Genomic DNA, 19,656 nt, shown 5'->3' with positions numbered 1-19,656 from the left:
CTTTTAGGATTTTTACATTCAAATAACCTTTCATAATCTGAAAAATATATACATACAGCTTGATAAAAACAGTGCTTTCTGATATTTTCCTTGATTTTTCACTTTTCTTCACAACTCTCATACTTCATCTTAAAGTATCCATTGTCTACATGAAAAATACATAAATAGCCTTACTGTAGGAATTAAAACTGCTGTCCTCGATAGTTTAAACACTACTGCCATCTACTGATTTCTTATTTCAACTACTGAGAGAACTGCATTACAAAAACAAAAAAAAGGAATAGATAAATGTGTAAAATTAACCACTATGAATCAAATAAGTATATCATATGCAGTTTATTAATGTGTCTGCAGCAATATCATACAAATGAAACTACATGAGTACTTTTCCAAGATGCTGCCTAGAGAAGTCATGAGAATGACTTGCTAAAGGACTTATAGAAACACCAGCAAATGTTTGTCCTAACTGTCAAATTTCAAGAGTAACATATATATATAAAATACACGCAAATAGCTAATGTGCTTAAAGAGACCGTTAGAAAAAACAAAACATTTGTAACACTTTTTTTTGTTTTGTTTTAAAAACCACCCAGACTTTAAATGTGAATTTTACATGGCAACACCCGGGTAGAAAACGCAGTACAAAAACAGCTTTGGTGAACTTGTGTAGTCTTCTATAAAAAAGATTCTTTACATAAAAAGCATTAAAAAGAAAGTTTAAATATTATAAAGTGAATTTGCTATTGCACACAGTGAGGAGAGGCTTCGGCTGTGATGGCAATGCGAGAGCAGTCTCAAGGCTTTCTGCGTCTATGAAACAAAAGGGGGTTAGACCTCAGCTTTTAAAGTTACTTTTTACCTGTGACAAAAAAATATTATGAAATGATACACAAATAGAGAGCTTACTTTGTATATCCGTGATGCTGATATCCAGGTCCCAAGTTTGAGCCAGCTCTCATCTCCAAAGCCACAGAGCACTAGAGTAAAGTCAATGGATAGATTTGGATTATTTGTCATTTAAAATATAGAAACGTATGCATGCACACACTCGTTCAAAAAAGGATGTATTACATTGATCAAAAGTGACAGTAAAGACATTAAATGTTACAAAACATTTTAAATAAATGCTATTCATTTAAACATTCTATTCAAAGAACCCTGGGAAAGAAAAAAACATTTCCACAAAAATATTAAGCAGCACAACAGTTAACAGTATTGATAAGAAATGTTTCTTGTGCGTCAGAACAGCATATTAGAATGATTTCTGAAGGATCATGTGACACTGAAGAATAATGAAGAGTAATGATGCTGAAAATTCAGCTGTGTCATCACAGGAATGTTTTTTTGTGTGTGTTTTTTAGGTTTTAAATACCAAAAAGTAATCATTGACCTTTAAATGTGGGCATTTAAGTGTTAGTGTGCGCATTTAGCTAGTTGACAACAGAACATTTCTTTACCCTCGTCTCCACATCAGTCCAGTCTCCCTCCATAGGCTCACCATCCGGGCCAGACTCTGATGATCGCCTCTTACGGCTACTACTTAAAACAAAAAAACAATATAGAGCATTTACACAGAGACCTACAAGTTATGCACACATGACCACCAAAGCATTCAAACTTGGCAACAATCACCTGGCCACAACAGGGTTTTCCTGCTTGAGCGTTTCGATGTCTGTGAATTGAACAGCCTGTCCTCCACCTCTAGTTCTGAACACTTCACCCTGATAAAGAGCAAAGGATTTTAATTTCAGCAGACACACAACACCAGACTGAGCAAGACCGCCAGAAAAAGGAAGCTACCTTGATTAGCTTGGTCTGAATCTCCCCATCCGAGGCCACCTCCTGGTGTGTCAAAACGTACTTGTCACACTTGGACAGAGCTTTCTCATTAGGAGCGTTTACTTTGATGGCATTGGGAATGTTTGGCTGGAGAACTGTATCCAGGTCCACATTAGTGCTGGGTGTATGATCAACCCACCTCTCCCCACCTGCGGAGTGCGAGCGTCTGTGTAGAGGCCGGACCGCCGGCCCAGTCTATTCAATTAAAACAAACACAGTAAGACAAACAGAAAACAGACCACAAGCATGCCTAAGCGTTAGTGTGTTAGTGAATTTCTAAGCACAAACTAGACGTACCAAGCTGTTAGGAAGGGAAAAAAGCTGGAGATTAGAGTGGGACGCTTTATCTTCAAAGAAAAAAATCTGCTTTTCAGTCTGCAGATATTAAATCTTAAAAAGTTTAAGTTTAACAATTTAAGCTTCACCTTATGAGCATAATCTGTCTAAAGTGTATGAAGAGCAACTAAACAGTATTATGAGTAACGGATGACATTGAGAAGATGAAAATTCAAATTTATTCATCTAAAAGTGCAAAACAAAGCCATTACATGGTTAAAATAAGCAGCATCACATAATACCTTATAATTTTACATTCAGATCTTCTGGATAATATTTGGTGCAGCTTAAAAACAGATCAAAAGGTCTACATTAAGCTACAATGTCTATATTAGTGTCTTGTTGAAGCTATACCTACAACTACAGCAAGATACTCCACTGACCCAGTGATCCGTTTCCTCTAGGTCTACATCTTGCGGCTGGACAGGCACCTCTCTGGCCCAACACCTGCCTCTTCTCCTGCTAAGACTGTCGGGAAGGCCCTGAGCTCTCTTCCTACTGTCTGGAGGCGACTGGCTACCCTGCCTGCGAGACTGCGGGACTCCCTGCTCCCACTCAGAGATGCAGGAAGCCACTGACACACTGCCTGGTCTGGGGAAGTGAAGATCTGGCCTGACCGTCTGAGAGAAGTTATATATAGGCTCCAAGGAGGAGAGGGATGACTGCGAACCATTGTAGGGAGACTGAAAGTGACATGATTAGTTCACACATGGTTTGCATGCAACAAACACCAGTACATTAAAAACAACATTTACAGCATTAAAAACAGCTGGGAAATCTGTGAAGGCGCACAGGGTTATTACACACACACACTGCAAAGCAGACCATGCATGGACAAATAAAGATGAGGTTTGTGGATTAGGTTAGGCATAATTTTCAGGGTCAGGCGGTCTAGAAACGCAAGTCAGTTAAACGTACAGGAACGGGTGACGGGGAGGCGGATCTCTTGGGGGGAACTTTGTCCTTTTCTCTGGAGGGCCGCTGTGGTTGCCGGTTCTCCGACTTCCCCTCTGTCACAATGGCTTTGAGTTGTTTGAGTTTCTCATCCTTCACCCACAGCTTATTCTGCATCTCCAGCTGCTTGGCATTAACCCGCCTCTCCTGCAGAGAACAAACCATCCATGTATTACACCAACAAATTAAAAGAAAGATAGGCTAGTCTTAACCAAAACAAACTAATTTCAAATATGTGACCCTGGATCACAAAACCAGTGACAAGTAGCACAGGTATATTTGTGGCAATAGCCAACAATACATTTTATGGGTCAAAATTATTGATATTTCTTTTAAGCCAAAAATCATTAGGATGTTAAGTAAAGATCGTGTTTCATGAAGATATTTTGTAAATTTCCTACCGTAAATGCATAAAACATTTGTTTTTGCGAGTAAATGCAGCACAATCGCGAACATAAATGGACAACTTTAAAGGCGATTTTCTCAATGTTTCGATTTTTTTGCACCCTCAGATTCCAGATTTTCAGGTAGTTGTATCTCGGCCAAATATTGTCATATCCTAACAAACCATACATCAATGGAAAACTTATTTATTCAGCAAAAATCTATGAATGTATAAGCTTCAATTTCAAAAAATTCACCCATGTGACTGGTTTTGTGGTCCAGGGTCACATATAAGGTCTATGGAAAGATACTCACACATTCCTTCTCCCACTTGAGCTTGGCGTCAGTGACGATGCCCTGCATACGTGATTCCATGCGTCTCTTTTCAGACATTTCCCTTTGAAGCCTCTGTTCTCTGCTCTCCAATTCGTTCTGTAGAGATCGCTTGTCCTCCTCATAGATGTTGGTAGTTTTCTGCAGGATGTCAATCTGCACACAGAATAGCAATGCAGATACATTAAAGCTGCCATATTCAACACTTCCAACATATAGTAATTATTTCAACCATAATTATCATAGCCTAGTTTGTGTTGTGAAATGTCAGTTAAATCTACTGTGTACACTACAGTTCAAAAGTTTGGGTTTATAAGATTTTTTTTTTTTTGGCAAAAGTACATTATATTTGATCAAAAATACAATAAATATGAATGGTGATATGAATATTTGTAATACTTTGTGGTTGAAAAGACTGAATCAGTTTCATACCTATACATTGCCTCTGACCTAGAGAGAGCAGTTGTTGAGTAAACACAGATTTGAATGTTTTGGTGTGATTGATTTACCGGTGTCTATTAAACCTTTGACATTGTCATTTAGGAATGAGATCATTTGAATGTTTGAATTGAGATCTTTTAACGATAAATTGTGCAGCACCATGTCCTTGTTATACAAGTATAAAGTTCTTAGAAACAGGGTTCCCACACCTTGGTTAACTTCAAATTCAAGGACCTTTCAAGGACTTTCCAGGTCCATTGTATCTATGCATATTTATTTAAAAAAATTAATAAATCTGATTCACAAACTTTCAAGGACCCGTGGGAACCCTGTTAAAACAACCCTTTAGAAAAATATTGCACTTCATTTTTATCCTGACTCAATGATGGTGCAAATACCTTGTACTCCAGCATCTTAGATTTCTTTTCCAGACGATCAATCTCGTTCTTCTGGTTCTGTATCATTTTATCCTTTTCCCCAAGCTTGCCACGCTGCTCATGGATGAAGTTCTCCTTGGAGAGAATGTTGCTGTCCTGCTCTTGAAGCACAGACTTCAGCATGTTGGCTGAAGCAAAATAAGGACCAGAAATTAAAAAAATAAATAAAAGGTTGCGCATGAAAGACAATTAAAAAGCTCTGAATGATGATTTTTACCTGTTTTATTGTACTCCTCTATCATCATCTGTCGAACCCTGTGTCTCTTCTCCAGGGCCTCGATGAGTCTGGGTAGAGTGACATCATCATTAGGGCCAGAAACCTCACAGGGAGGAAGTGGAGGAAAGGACTGAAGAAGCTGGTTCAATACTGTTGGAAACTCTGTAAAAGCACACATCACATATTGTAACATTAACAGTAACATTTAACTGAGACATTAGCCTGCATGTTAAAGAAACAGCACATTTGAGATGATGTTAACTCGTGTTACATTCTCAAATAATGTGAAAGTTCACACACACAAAAAAAATACCTCCATCTACAGGACCACCACGTTCCTCCAGTCTGCGAGTCAGCTCGTCTTTGAAGGCTTGGTTCCTCTGTCGGCGACCAGCAGTATAGCCACAGATAGGCCGGTCAACAGGCCGGGCCACTTCCACTTCCTGAGTCATCTCCGCAAAGCGCATCACCAGCTGCACACAGATGAGAAACCCAAATATCACAGTACATGTAGTATAAATCAACAGGAACAATCCATCTTTTGACCTGTTGATATTGCTTACCAATGTCTCCTCATAATCATCAGCTTTTGGATTTACACACACGACCATCCTTACTTTGCCTTCACCATCGAAGTAGTTTTTGAATAGATGGGTCACTTTAGAGTCTCTGTATGGAACCATCTGAGGACAGAAATCAAGAGTTCCTTGATGTTGCTGAATTTAGAAATTTTTAATTAAATGGTCAGTCGAAATCTTCCACATACCTTGTTCGTGCCACACATCTGGTTCTCCCTCAGTACCTCAATACATGTGCGCAGAGTCATTAAAGATTGGTTTATGTTGCCTGCGAAAGTGAAAAAAACATATGGTCTTCATATAAAACACACCCCTGAAAACCTTAAGTAAAACTTTAGTTCTTAGTGCCATTGGCGGACCTGCTTCACGGAGACGACTGCCCTCTGCTCGAGTTCTGCTAGTGCGTTCACTGCCAGCCAGATCCACCAGACACAACTGGCTCACGTTCACCTGATTCTTATCCTAAAAAAAGGAAGATCATAAATTAAAATCAAGTATTAGGTCAGTGGTACCACTATCACAAACAATTCAGAGCCCAACTTTGGCATCTCCACATGTAGAGCCAAAATGTCACATTTGAAGGGTTAGTTCACCTAAAAATGAAAAGTCTCAATTACTCATTCTCATGTCACTCAAAACTCAAGATTTATTTCCCTGAAGATATTTTTAACAAACCCCGAGACATTTCCATCCAAACCAAAGCTTTGACGCTTCAAAAAGTAAAAAAATAAATAATTTGACATCCAAGTCTTCCGCAAAGAGACAATCACTTTATACTTAGAAAAGATTTAATTTAGGCATAGAAGACTATGCTTTTAACATCACACAATCCATTTAAAAGCTTTATCTGACTTGTCTCAGCTTTGACAATGTGAAATTACCCACAAATATCAGGTTCTCAGAGGGTTGTGTCAAAATACTTAATAGAGTGTTTAAAATGAAGGTGAAACTGCTGAACATTAGTTGATCACTAGGCGGTGTTAAAATACCTACAGACATCACATTCATTAAACCTGCATAAAGATCAGGAACACCACAACTGTTTAGCTGTGGCAAAAAAAAAAAAAAAAAAAAAAAAAATTGTACATGCTTTATTTATAATGGGGTAAAAAGAAAAGTTTTACTTGGCATTTGTCTGAACAACAACATTAGGTACCTAACAGTTAACAGAGTTATATTATTAAAATAAAATAAAAATTGTGTAACTAGTGATTGTTTATTGCAAAAAGGATTATTAAAAATAAAAAATAAAAACACTTTAAAGCATTAGAATTAAACCAACCTGAAGCACATTGTCTCCATCTGCATCCAGAGGTGCTTGTGCCAATTTAACAATGAACACACTATGAGAGCGGCTGGACTCACGGTTCAATTGCGTGTTTGCAATCCTGCGCTTCTTCTGACCTGTTTAGAAAACAGAAGTGCTCATACAATAGCTCTGCGTGCTAACCACAAACAAACCATTTGAAAAAAATATAACATCTACATCAATGTACCTCTCCAAAAGACTTCAAAAGCTTCCTCTGTTGACTTGACCTCAACCTCGGTGCACCCAGCCACATACATGTTGTGATTTTGATCTTCACGCAGTATTTTGGATTGGGGCGGTCTGAAATGTGAAAAAGCATGAGATCACTTCTGTAACCACAGAGTAGAACAAACAAATTATACAGCCATGTTGCAATGAAGCGCAGTTTCTGCATGGGTGTCTATTGGCAAGGAAAACAGACAGCCAAGACAAAAGCTTTTACACTGGCACAAAAAAATCTGATTTTTTACTCACATCTGACAGGTCAGAATTTGTTGCACACAAGTAAACACAAATCGAAACCATTTTCGCATCTGATCTGAGCATTTTCCAAATGTGGTTTTAAATCAGATACACATCTGATATCTGGACATCCAACATGCATCTAAAAACGTATATTCAATTTCAAGTCACCACAAGGCGAGGCCAACACATTTGCCCACAAAGATAGCTTTTTAATGTCGTATCATGAAGCAGATGTGCCTGGTTTTTGCAGTTTTTTATTTTTTTTATTTCAATTCTTATTTCAGAATTCTTATTTCAAAATTACCCTTATTTTCCTATATATCCACTCGGTCAGATTTTGCGGTGCAAAACATCCATGACAGCGGTTTTCTTGTATATGCTGGCAAATAATCACGGCCACCCGACATGAATTATATTTAAAAAAATTAATAGCATGGCCATTCAAAACCAGAGGGTCTACCATGTGCATAGTAAAGTGATCACCAACAATCATTTTGGGAGGGAATTAATGTAAACAGATATCGGATACCAGTCGTGTCTAAAGTAAATGTAAACAGGCAGGCCCAAAAAAAAACCTGGATATGGTCAAAAGATCAGATCTGAGCATTAGGACGTGTAGTATAAACGCAGCCACAGAGAGACTAAAAGCAATTGAAAGCAAAGACAGGACATGCAGTACAGCTACACAAAGGAAAGAAAATCCTTAAAGGCAGCAAGTCCATCTATAAATGGATTTCACTGGCCACGTACATGAACTCAGTGTTGTTTCTCAGAGGTGTGCCTGCACCATTCCACCTAGTGAAAAAATATAATACATTTATCTATAAACTAAGCTCACTGATATTAAACAACTATTTTTAACTTCTTTTTTTTATCCAATTAAACTAAACTGAAACAGTCTTGGGGTTGGTTACTAAACCTACCAAGTGCAATGAAACATTTAAATTGAGTAAATATTGCCTAAAATAATTGTATTAATAAAAAAATAAAAAAGCCTAATAAAAAAAATCATAATGACAAATATACAGTGAAATAGTAATATTGCTTGCTACAATTTAAAAATTCATTTTAAAATAAATTCAGCAGCTATTCTTCAGTCTTCAGTCTCACGACACTTCAGACATCATTCTGATATGATGATTTGGTGCTCAAGAAACATTTTTTAATCTTCAAAACTGTTGTGGAGTTTAATACCCTGGTAATCCATAGTTCTCACAAGAGCATAAGTTGAATTTGCTCAGCAAGTTTACTCTGGTGTTGAGTAATGATGCTTATTAAATATGCCCCTCGATCTGAGCTGCACCAATCACATCGGGTTATCTGATATAGGCAGGCCAGAGGCGAGCTAAACAGATGACGACAGCGCTGTGACGTCGAAGTCATTAGTAAACATTGCAAGATGGCTATGGATGAACACCAGTTGTTTGAAATGGCTTTGGCCACTAAATGAACGAGTTAGACGTGGCTTTTTATCTAAAACAGGAACAGAAGACGCCGCTCCGTTTTTGCTGTTTTGACAACCGGATACGGTAAGAGTATAATCTACCAGTTAACTCCGCTGGTAGCTGGGATTTATTGTTGTGATTGGTCGTAGTGTTATCCAATTGCGTGCAGTGAGATTTTCAAATGCACACTTGGTGCCGCTGTTGTGCCGAATTTCGACCCCCTGCCAAATTATTACCCCCCTCGTTGAAGTCAGTACCTGATTGCCTAATCCTAACCCCACCCCTAATCCTACCCCTCCCCCACAACTAATCCTAAACCTACCAATACTAGGGGGGTAATAATTTGGCAGGGGGTCGAAATTCGGCACAACACCGCCCCTCGAGCTGGGCGATTTTCATTAGTCGACACCAGACCATTAATCTTTTAGATTTAGGTCTGGATTTCCAGGCTAGGAGCTTAATATGTTTGTGGGGGGGGCAAAAAAAAAATCTGGATAATTTGATAAATATAAAGTTCAAAAGAAAAGCATTTTGAAAGGCAATCTTTTATAACATTACAACTGCTTGTACTGTCATTTTTGATCATTAATGCATCCATGCTGAATAAATGTATTAATTTACATATATATATATATATATATATAAAATATAACGGTATTAAAAAACCTGATTCCAAACTTATGAACAGTACCGCATAAAGTAAGTGTTTTATAAAGCATACAGAGGACATACAGCGCACAAACAGTGAATGAGAAATGATAAAATCACTCATTTCAATTTACCACTAAATATTAAACTTAGCTAGCTTACTTGGGCTTTATTGGGTCAAAAGGAGTCTCCTCCAGGAGATCATAGATGTAGTTGTTGTAAATCTCAATGTAAGACACAAAGACACTATAGCTGCTGTCCTCATCCACCCCATCTGCTCTACAAGCATCCTCCGGGCTGATCATGTCAGCAAACTCAGGGTCAATTCGCCTACAAAACAAGAACAGCAGATAAATGTACTGTGTTTCGTTTAAATTAGATTAGGTTCTTTTGTAACTGATTTCAAATGGAAATAACCTTGTACTTGGGGTCTTCGGTACAGTTGACTGACTGTCTCGCTTCTGTCGGTCCAAGAGTGCATCTACCTGATTCTGCACCTCCATGCCATTTTTATCATCAGGCTTGAAAACCTAATGAGGGAAAGATCAAGATGGCTCAAAGATGGAAACTTTACTTATGCTCTTTTATTCTGTTATGCAAGAATAAAAGAAAAGTAAATTGACGAATTGACTCACATATCTCTTGGCCTGGTAGGGGCCAATGCTGTTGAAGATCATGTCAAGGGACCGTGGAAGCAGCCCACCTTGACCCGGTGAGCCAGTCATTGTATGAGTTTTCCCACTGCCGGTGACACCGTAGGTGAACAACAGGCCTAGTTTAAAAATAAGAAAACTGCTGTCAGTCTTACCACAGACCAAGCTTAAGCCTATTTCAAGACTAAAAGGCATGTTTGAGCCATTTTAACTGAAAGCAACTTGCACTAGCATCTCTTAAAATATGTCTCAATATGCACACCAGTATTTATTTAATTTTTTTCATAAAAGGCATGTTTATGAAAGCTACTTAAATGCCCTAATTAAACTAATGCGGCTTAATCTAAGCCCTGTCTGTGAAACCAAGCCAGTGTTTTTAAATAACAAAATGTGTCCAGAAGAGCATATTTACCATTTTTACAGTGAATAAGGTCTTCCACCAGAGGTTTAGCAACATCTTCAAATAATTCCTTCTGTGTCGTTTTAATTCCAAACACTTTTTTGAAGGAATATTGTGTCTGAAACAGAAACGATTAGTTAACTTCAGTAGTCCAACAAAGCCTGACTAGTGCCATAAGCTTCAAAGGAATATTTTTCTGTTCCATGCAACACAAAATTATACAACAAAATTTTGCAAATGACAGAAAGCAGTTCATTGAAAAGATAAGACTCAAAAAGACTTGAAAAAGCACACAAGTTGTACGGACCACATTTATGGTGCTTTTACAGTCACTTTACAAGCTTGACAAACCTAGTACTCGCTCATTTTTATTATATAGAAAAGTGTAACCATTGCATACATCAGAAATCACTTTGTGTTGCACAGAAGAAAAATTCATACAGTATTAGAGAGCTGGAGGGGAGTAAGGGTGAACTAATCCTAATTCACAAAAAGATACATTTTTTAAATAATTCTTGAGGGCACTCACCTCTTTGTATTCACCATTCCTATTGGCTTTGAGCCCATCAGGGGCATGTAACTGAATGGTGGTGTTGCTTATAACCTCAATACAGCATTCCTCATCATCTGCACCCAGTGGGCGCACGCGACAATACACCTGCCAACACACACATCGCAGATTAATACGTTTATCGTGATTTTGATTAACTTAATGTGAGCAACAAGTTACAACATACTCCAACAGGGTCCTTCTGGTTGTTGGAAGTCTTTTTTGGAGGAGGGCGGCGGGGGGTCTTGCCCTTCCTGTTACAAAAGCAAAAATTCAGACGTCGTTCCGTCAGCAAATAACTTCAGTTCAAGCAAAAGGAGTCTGGCTTTGGTTGAAAGGGTCCTAACTGGCTATAAGCGATCTTTTTGGAGTTACAATAGGAAAATTGAACCAGCAAACGTAATTAACGTTACTGATTTTAACGTGAAACACTAAGTTGGTTAGCGTAACGTTACACGTTGGTAATAATGTGGTCAACAAATAGTCAACCTACTAAAATAAATAGAAAACATGAGAAATTACGCGGGATTATGAACTGATCCAAAGTACAAACAGTGGTAATAACGCTAAATAAACTCAACGAGCCGTGAGCGAGTTAACGTTACACTAGTTAACTAATGTCTGCCAAGACCCACCTAACGTCTTTCTTGTGAGACCATAAACTCAGTTATTTGTAAATAAACAGAACTTTAATAATTCGCTATCAGTTTAATATAACTAAAGTACAAAATATGTATAACACACTTACGCTTGCCTATTCATGTTGAGGGTGTTTTAGTTCAATTCCGCGACGCCGTTGCCCTGTTCTTGTCCGTATACAACATTCGAAGTTCAAACGTTCCCTCTCATGCGTCAGAAACTGATTTTTCAAATGTGACCAATCAGCGAGCTCAGAAGAGCGGATGTCCCGCCTCAAGCCCCACCGCTCTCCTATTGACAATATCCGGTTTTATCCAGAATAAACCATAAACAAGGGAGAAAATGTGGTATTAATTTTTAAAGTCAAAAGTTATTAGAAAAGTTGTTTTATTGATGAATTTGTATTAGTGTATTGTTTGAATGTTTAATTGTGATGGTACACTGCAAATGTGGAAACTCATTTTAGCTTTGTATTTATAATAGTATGCAATGCCAATGTAACCTGTCACTAGAAGTGAAGTTTGTGTTTTTACTTCAAGGACCGCAATGGAAACAAGTTTTTAACTTTATCAGAGAATGTCTAATATGGCGAGAAGTTTCACTCTCACTACACTTCCGGCTTCTGAACTGGTTGCAGTTCCACTCTGATTCCATATGAGGGCGCTCACATGACGAGTGCAGAATGAATGGAGGTCAATGGAGCTATACCAATAAAAATCCACTTTTCTCAGGATATAATTTTTTGTTTAGTAATTTGAATGTTGTATTCGAAAGGAGATGCAAAGAAATTACACATTGCTGGGTGTTAGATTTTTTAGAGTCACTTATTTGCTTTAAAAAGTCTTTCAAAATGTCAATGACGTCAGAATGCTGACGTCATTAGCAGAATGCTAGCGTGTTATGGGCAACAACAACTCAACCTGTAAGAAATCAAAACGACATAAGTACTCGTTCATTCAACTTTCGACCTAAAACCCATGTTGAACTTGCAAAATCTACAATCAGATCTGAGATTTCTCAACGGCAATCGGGTGAAAGAGACAAATTTAGCCGTCTAGCCCCATAGACTCCCATTCATTTTGCACTCATGGCGAGCGCCCCCAGTGGAACTCTGGTGGTACTACAACCAAAATTCGGTACAATAGGGCTTAATAGGGAGTGGGCAGGCTCTCCGTAGACGGGCTCTGACTTTATTGTGCTATCCTTTACAAATGAGTGTATTTCACTACTTTTTTTTTTTTGTCTTAATAAAATAAAATCAAACACGAGTAGCTTTTCTGCCGAAAAACAACTAATATCTGCACATTGAACAAATAATATGTATAAATAATATTAATATGAAAATAAAAAACGGTATAATATGATACATAGGAAAAACTAAAAATATACAAAAACTAAAAAAAAAAAAAAAAAGTTTATAGGTTTGTTTGTTAAGTGTTTAACATCAGGGCTATTTACATGGCAAACACAAGGTCAATATCACAATCCATAAAAAATTTATTATTATATAAAATATTTCAAGACATAAGATAAACATTGACATGAGATAGAAAATCTTAAATACATCTGGGTGATACATTCTGAAATATTCCATTTAAACATGTTTCTGCGTATCATAAAAATTACAGTCCAGCAAAGTATGTTTTACAATCAAAGTAACTCGACACGAGAGACATAAAAGGAGGAACTTCACCTATCAATAGAAACTCATTGCAAGTCTTGAGTAACCCAGTCGGCACCTAGTGAAGATGACTTGATCATGTCTTGATTTGAAGTTATGGAAGACACTTCTTTTTATACTGGGGTTTATTTCAGTTTATTATTTTTACATTTGTCCCATTCCTTCAGTCACTTGATACTGATGTACAAGCTAATTAATGGTCTGAAGTCAGAAGTCAGGTGATAAAGAGTGTATCAGTCGTTTTATTTAGTAAAAATATAAAACGTTACATAATAACAAGATTTATTTGTAATATATATTTTTACAGTGTTCAAAAAGGCCGATTATAAAAATGCACTTGTATATAAATGATGATAAGTCTGATTAATGTGCTTCAAAAACATGTAAATATTCTTTGAAATTGTGCAAATGTTAAAGAATTGAAGAAAACAAAATTACTACAAAAACATTGATCAAACATACAACCTAATCATAAATTATACAGTCTTTATACAGTCTTATACTCTTCCAGATTAAATAAAATCTTCTCAGGCTGTTCATAAAATTGCTTCTTTTGAACAGTCATACAATATATAAGTATATTTTACACAGTTTTAGGGAAACTAACATGGCTGCCCGGAGTAACCTTATCAAATGTCACATTTCAAACTAACTAGTTCTTCACACCTCTGGTGGAGAAAAGTGCCAGACTAAAAACGTATATTATACAAAGCCCGCTGACCACACTAAAGATTGCAGCTCCCGCAGTGTTTGAAAGGGTGATTGGTGGCAAATGAGCATGAAGCCACTGCTTCCGTGCAGCCATGTCCAGTTCATTAGCAGTCATCTGGAAATACGTGCCAATAATAGCGAACACGTGGAAGAGCTGATGACTGTGACCTGTGAAGGATGCATAAAAAAAACAAAGTTTATAATTAGTAGAGTTTACTGTTGTTCGCCACTATAATTATACCATCTGAATTGGTGATGATTAGTTTAAAGGAAATCTAAGGATCTGTTATTGTACCTATGTAGTCAAAACTACCAGGAGCCAACCGTTCTGGCAGGTGTGTAGCAAAAAGAAAGCCAGTGAAGAGAGCCAATGACGTGTGCTGATAGTGAACCGTACTGGCCTCATTAACAGTGCAACCCTCACCAGCACACACAAAGATCTACAAAAGGAGGCCAAAAGTCCAAACAAAGTTACTTTACATAAATTCATTTTGTTCAATTTCTCAATCAATACAAATACAGCCAAAACAAAAAGTTAAGTTGTTCCACAAAAAAAAAAAAAACACCCACAAAATAGAAACGACCCAAAACACTTACTCTATAAAAGAGAGGGATGTTGTCAAAGAGATATGGATAAAGAAAGGCCATTATCCTTAGACGTTTACAGAGCTTCTGATCTTTTCCCCCAGAGTACCTAAAAGAGAATAATAATTGTTTATTTACTGAAAATATATTTTTTTACAATCAAATATGCCAAGGTAAGAATGCAAAAGAGGAATTACCTTTTAATGCTGTGATAATTATACTGAAAAAATGGTAAACCAAGTCTTAAAACAAAAGAAATAAAATGTTTAGTCTTGACATATTAGCACAATATATACTTTCAGGAAAATGTATATTTGCAAAATGTAAATTCACAAAGCAGGTTTGAAATATGTCCGTTTTTATTGATTCCTTATCCTACCTTGAGTAGCAGGCCAGTGCAGTAGAGATCACAGAGTTGACAACAGCTATAGGAACATAATATTCATGAAATGTGCTATTAACCCATTTATCTGGAAATGAGTAAGAAGAGTAGGCGATGGCAGAACCTGTTGATGATCAAATACACAAATTAAAAAAAGAGGAAATGAAGGAAAGATAATTAAGACAAAAAATATTAAAGAAACAGAAACTGCATTTTTCTCAATACTTCTGTTGTATTTTCTACATACCAAGGCTGTAGAAGCTGAGTGCTCCATAATCAAAGAAGAAGCAGATGTGCCTGGCCCGTTCTGACATGGTACTGAAAGTGTGAGCACAGCTGGAAGCGAGTGGGTACACACAACATGACAGCAGGAACACCAGCAAGGGCCAGGTGAACGGGTCCTGCCAGTCATCCTGCACCAGCAGTATCGTCAGCAGTTTCCATAAGAAAAACCTTGCATAACAAAAACATCCATTACCTGACAATCTAAATCGCAAGCACGCATGAAAGACGTGGTGTAGCAGTAGTCTGAATGTTCTTGCAATAAAAAGGCTAAACGCAACCCAAAATTACACACATATACATACATATACATATATATGTATACAAACTGCCCAGCAAAAAATAAATAAATTATATATATATATATATATATATATATATATATATATATATATATATATATATATATATATATATATATATATATATATATATATATACAGTGCAATGCATAAGTGAATACACCCATGCTAAAGTTGACTAAAAAGAGGAATAAAAAATCATATTTTGGAAATTGAACTTAATGTCTTAATTTAAAAAATTAGGAAAAGTCCAACCTTTAAGGACACCAATTTTCTTTGTGAATGAATAATGTATCGTAAATAAATAAATGTTCTTCCTTAAAATACATGGTGCATAAGTGAGTACACCCCTATGTTAAATTCCCATAGAGGCAGGCAGATTTTTATTTTTAAGTATTTTTTTTTATTTTTTTTAGGATACTATGCATCCTGATAAAGTTCCCTTGGCCTTTGGAATTAAAATAGCCCCACATCATCACATAGCCTTCACCATACCTAGAGATTGGCATGATTTTATTTCAGTTAGCCTAAAAGCTAGTTTGATTTGCATTGAGAGATGATCTTATGGAAAGTACCCCATGCCAATCTCTAGGTATGGTGAAGGCTATGTGATGATGTGGGGCTATTTTAATTCCAAAGGCCAAGGGAACTTTATCAGGATGCATAGTATCCTAATTATTATTTTTTTTAAATACTTAAAAATAAAAATCTGCCTGCCTCTATGGGAATTTAACATAGGGGTGTACTCACTTATGCACCATGTATTTTAAGGAAGAACATTTATTTATTTACGATACATTATTCATTCACAAAGAAAATTGGTGTCCTTAAAGGTTGGACTTTTCCAAATTTTTTTAATTAAGGCATTAAGTTCAATTTCCAAAATATGATTTTTTATTCCTCTTTTTAGTCAACTTTAGCATGGGTGTATTCACTTATGCATTGCACTATATATATATATATATATATATATATATATATATATATATATATATATATATATATATATATATATATATATATATATATATATATAACTGTTTGGATTCAAATAGGCAAATGGTTAGGAGTCTATGATTGGATCATTATTGCAGTGATTATTATGCTTCTAGCATGTTTTACATTTGGTAACAGTTCTTCTAACACTAACTGGTCGTGTTGTTTTTCATTTCTGAATCAACCATGTAGGAAGACACATCATGGCCAGATCTTAATCAAAAATTGATGCACCTTTTGATTGAAATATATGTTGTGATGTCATTTCCATCAAGAGCAACATACATTTTTGATCAAGATGCAAGAGTCGAGCACTCTGTAAAGTCTACTCCAGCACATCCCAAATACGTTCAATGAATTTACATAACATAACACTGCAATAATGATCCAGTCATTGACTCTTAACCATTGGCAAATGCTTGCTTATTTCTTAAGCATTTGCATTATTCATATATATATATATATATATATATAATATATATATATAATATATATATATATATATATATATATATATATATATATATATATATATATATATATATATATAATATAATATATATATATAATATAATATATATATATATTATAATATATATATATATATATATAATATAATATATATATATATATATATATATATATATATATATATATATATATATATATATATATAAAAATAATATTATATTATATATACACACACATACATACATATACACATATACATATATATATATATATATATATATTAGTTTAAATTCAAAATTAATGTGGCAACAATTAAGTTGATCTTACAGGAAAATTCTCAATTTTAACATTAGCAAATGTAAACATATACAAAACGATGAATGCTGAAACTGAATTTACCATGTAGGCAGAAAATGAGTCCAAATATTGAGAGTTTCATTTGTTAGTTGGAAAAGACTAAGCACACACTCTTTGGCAGAGCTGCATGGGTGGCGATACCCTGAAATGATGCCATCCTCATGGAAGACCTATAACGAAACATATATTTATTAACTGAAATTTGAATTTATCAAGTTAATGTATCTGCTTTAATAGTTTATGACTGACATGATAAATCGCAACTCAACCAGTGTACAACAAATTCAACAGTGCTAAACAATGATATTTCTTGCAAAGTAACATCAGCACTGAAAAACTTACTTTTGGAACTTGGTTGATGGTGAACACCTGAGGTAGCTTGATGAGATTGAGCATAGCAGAGGAAGGCTCCAGCAAGCCTAGTGTTCCCTTCGATTATAGTATCTCACAGTCCAGTACCCATCTCAGGATGTTTCTACAAAACCTCCCTAAGTGCACCTATGGGAGTCAATAGTTTCAAGATGACGTTTTGAATCTGTAAGTCTTTCATACATAAAGCTGTTATCTGGAAAAGCACATCAAAATAAATAACACATCACATATTAAAATGTAAAAATGTGTTGCTGTCTAACCAATCATTTGTGTTTTAGGATAGAGACAAACTAAACGTCTACGATAGCCTTTTACAAACCTGTTATGAGCAGCAGTGGGGTTATCAACCTAGTCATAAACCTTGTTGCTGCAAATTTACCTTCCTGAATAAACACAAATTTAATCATTAAACCCCTATTATTCTCATATTTATACTGCTACCTGAAAATCACCATACCTCAAGTACAAAAGGTTAGTAGATCATTAACTTAAAGACTGGAGAGGGGAGCTGGGGAGAAGAAAAAAATCACATGTCTTTGCCCTTAACTTTTTTTGTTAGGTAGTAAAATCTTCAATTGATTAAATATTGTTTAACATACACTAGAGGGATGTGTAAAATCCTAAAAATAATATATATTACTGGTGTATCAGAGCTCATATTTTGGGAATATAGCCTATAGCATAGAATACACAAATACAAGGGTCCTACATCTTTATTGTAACAACAATCACTAAAATACTTAAATGGAAAGATAACAAGTAAAATGTAACTCATCTGCATTGTGCAGTATCATTAATAAATGGTAAACAACGAGGTACATTTTTTGAATTTGGCAACAATAGACTTGAGACAAAAAAGTCAAAGCACACAGGCTCACCTGAGGGGAAAAATAATCCAAAATCCAACTAAGCATATAATAATTACAAGGTGGAAGTAGATATTGTCTTTAACATTCTGATTTCAAATATTGATTTTGATTGTTGATTTGATAAGTGTATACATCAAAAATGTGAAGACACTAGTTTAATCCATAACATCACATCAAATCTGATTTAAGTGAAGCTCATCGCTCATAATTAACAACACGTGGCGCGAGTTCACACTGAAAATGCCAGGCAAAATTCTTCTTGAATTAATTATTTGCCCTACAAAGCTGTTGCAAAATATAAAGACTGCAAAGGAATTACTTCATTGCATATTATAAAGAAAATACCTCACGTTTTATTTCTGAAAAGACAGTAGCTTTAATCAATAAACGCAGCTCAAGTCTGTTCTTTGTCACACTTACCGTCAGATGTAGATGTGTTTTCGACGTTGAGTGTGAGAAATGAATAAACAACACACCGTGACTGTTTGATATTTTTCCCCTTCTGAAAACGAGTGGGAGGACAACATGCCTTTCTTTGTTTTCGTTGTCAGCTGTAAGTCCATGGGCTTCTGTGATTGGCCAACACACACGCCCTGAACTCGCCGTATCCAAGACGCTAAAATCAAATCTCCCACTGCAAGCACAACGCGACGCCCACCAAAGTGGTCTAGATCTGAGATTTTTTTATTATTATAATTTTTTTGTAAATTGATGTAAAATTAAATTTATTTTTGTTTGTTAATGTAATTTATTTATTTCATGTCCCAAAAATCGCAAACATCATATAAAAATGAATGGAAATGTATTTATATTTTTGTATTAACTTGTTTCTACATTATAATTATATAGTATTATATCAAGTTTATATATTATTTGGTTTGAACAGAGACTGCGATTAGTTTAAAAGGAAAGTTCACCCAAAAAGGAAAATTCTGTCATCATTTACTCACCTTCAAGTTGTTCCAAACCTGTATGAGTTCTTCTGTTGAACAAAAAAGAAGACATTTTAAAGAATGTTGG

The 19,656-nt window shown here is 35.7% G+C and overlaps 2 protein-coding genes across 9 annotated transcripts; both read right to left on the bottom strand.

Moving 5' to 3' along the window:
* Positions 1-317: 317 nt before the first annotated feature.
* Positions 318-11,843, bottom strand: kif23 (kinesin family member 23). Of its 8 annotated transcripts, none has more exons than XM_084125073.1 (24): positions 11,738-11,836; positions 11,177-11,243; positions 10,969-11,097; positions 10,452-10,557; positions 10,022-10,158; positions 9,804-9,916; positions 9,549-9,716; positions 8,044-8,088; positions 7,016-7,128; positions 6,802-6,923; positions 5,879-5,981; positions 5,708-5,787; positions 5,505-5,624; positions 5,255-5,414; positions 4,942-5,103; positions 4,686-4,852; positions 3,829-4,002; positions 3,094-3,276; positions 2,559-2,858; positions 1,801-2,034; positions 1,633-1,721; positions 1,458-1,539; positions 907-977; positions 318-810 (listed from the first exon to the last, which is right to left on the bottom strand). In XM_084125073.1, exons 1-24 carry the CDS (start codon positions 11,749-11,751, stop codon positions 795-797), a joined length of 2,955 nt encoding a protein of 984 aa, XP_083981199.1. In that variant the 5' UTR covers positions 11,752-11,836; the 3' UTR covers positions 318-794. The 8 variants fall into 8 exon arrangements, with proteins under 8 accessions (XP_083981199.1, XP_083981200.1, XP_083981203.1 ...); XM_084125074.1 differs by having other exon boundaries at positions 1,458-1,536; XM_084125077.1 differs by lacking the exon at positions 2,559-2,858 and having other exon boundaries at positions 11,738-11,843.
* Positions 11,844-13,108: 1,265 nt separating this feature from the next.
* Positions 13,109-19,180, bottom strand: paqr5a (progestin and adipoQ receptor family member Va). The gene is made up of 9 exons (XM_084125120.1): positions 19,057-19,180; positions 17,738-17,893; positions 17,438-17,565; positions 15,235-15,440; positions 14,985-15,111; positions 14,803-14,847; positions 14,618-14,714; positions 14,316-14,460; positions 13,109-14,188 (listed from the first exon to the last, which is right to left on the bottom strand). Exons 2-9 carry the CDS (start codon positions 17,789-17,791, stop codon positions 13,962-13,964), a joined length of 1,029 nt encoding a protein of 342 aa, XP_083981246.1. The 5' UTR covers positions 17,792-17,893; positions 19,057-19,180; the 3' UTR covers positions 13,109-13,961.
* Positions 19,181-19,656: the final 476 nt, after the last annotated feature.

Source organism: Abramis brama (assembly GCF_963993115.1).
Source record: "Abramis brama genome assembly, chromosome: 9".
Taxonomy (NCBI): Eukaryota; Metazoa; Chordata; class Actinopteri; order Cypriniformes; family Leuciscidae; genus Abramis; species Abramis brama.
The sequence above is the reverse complement of the archived record's forward strand: the minus strand, read 5'-3'. Positions and strand labels throughout refer to the sequence as shown.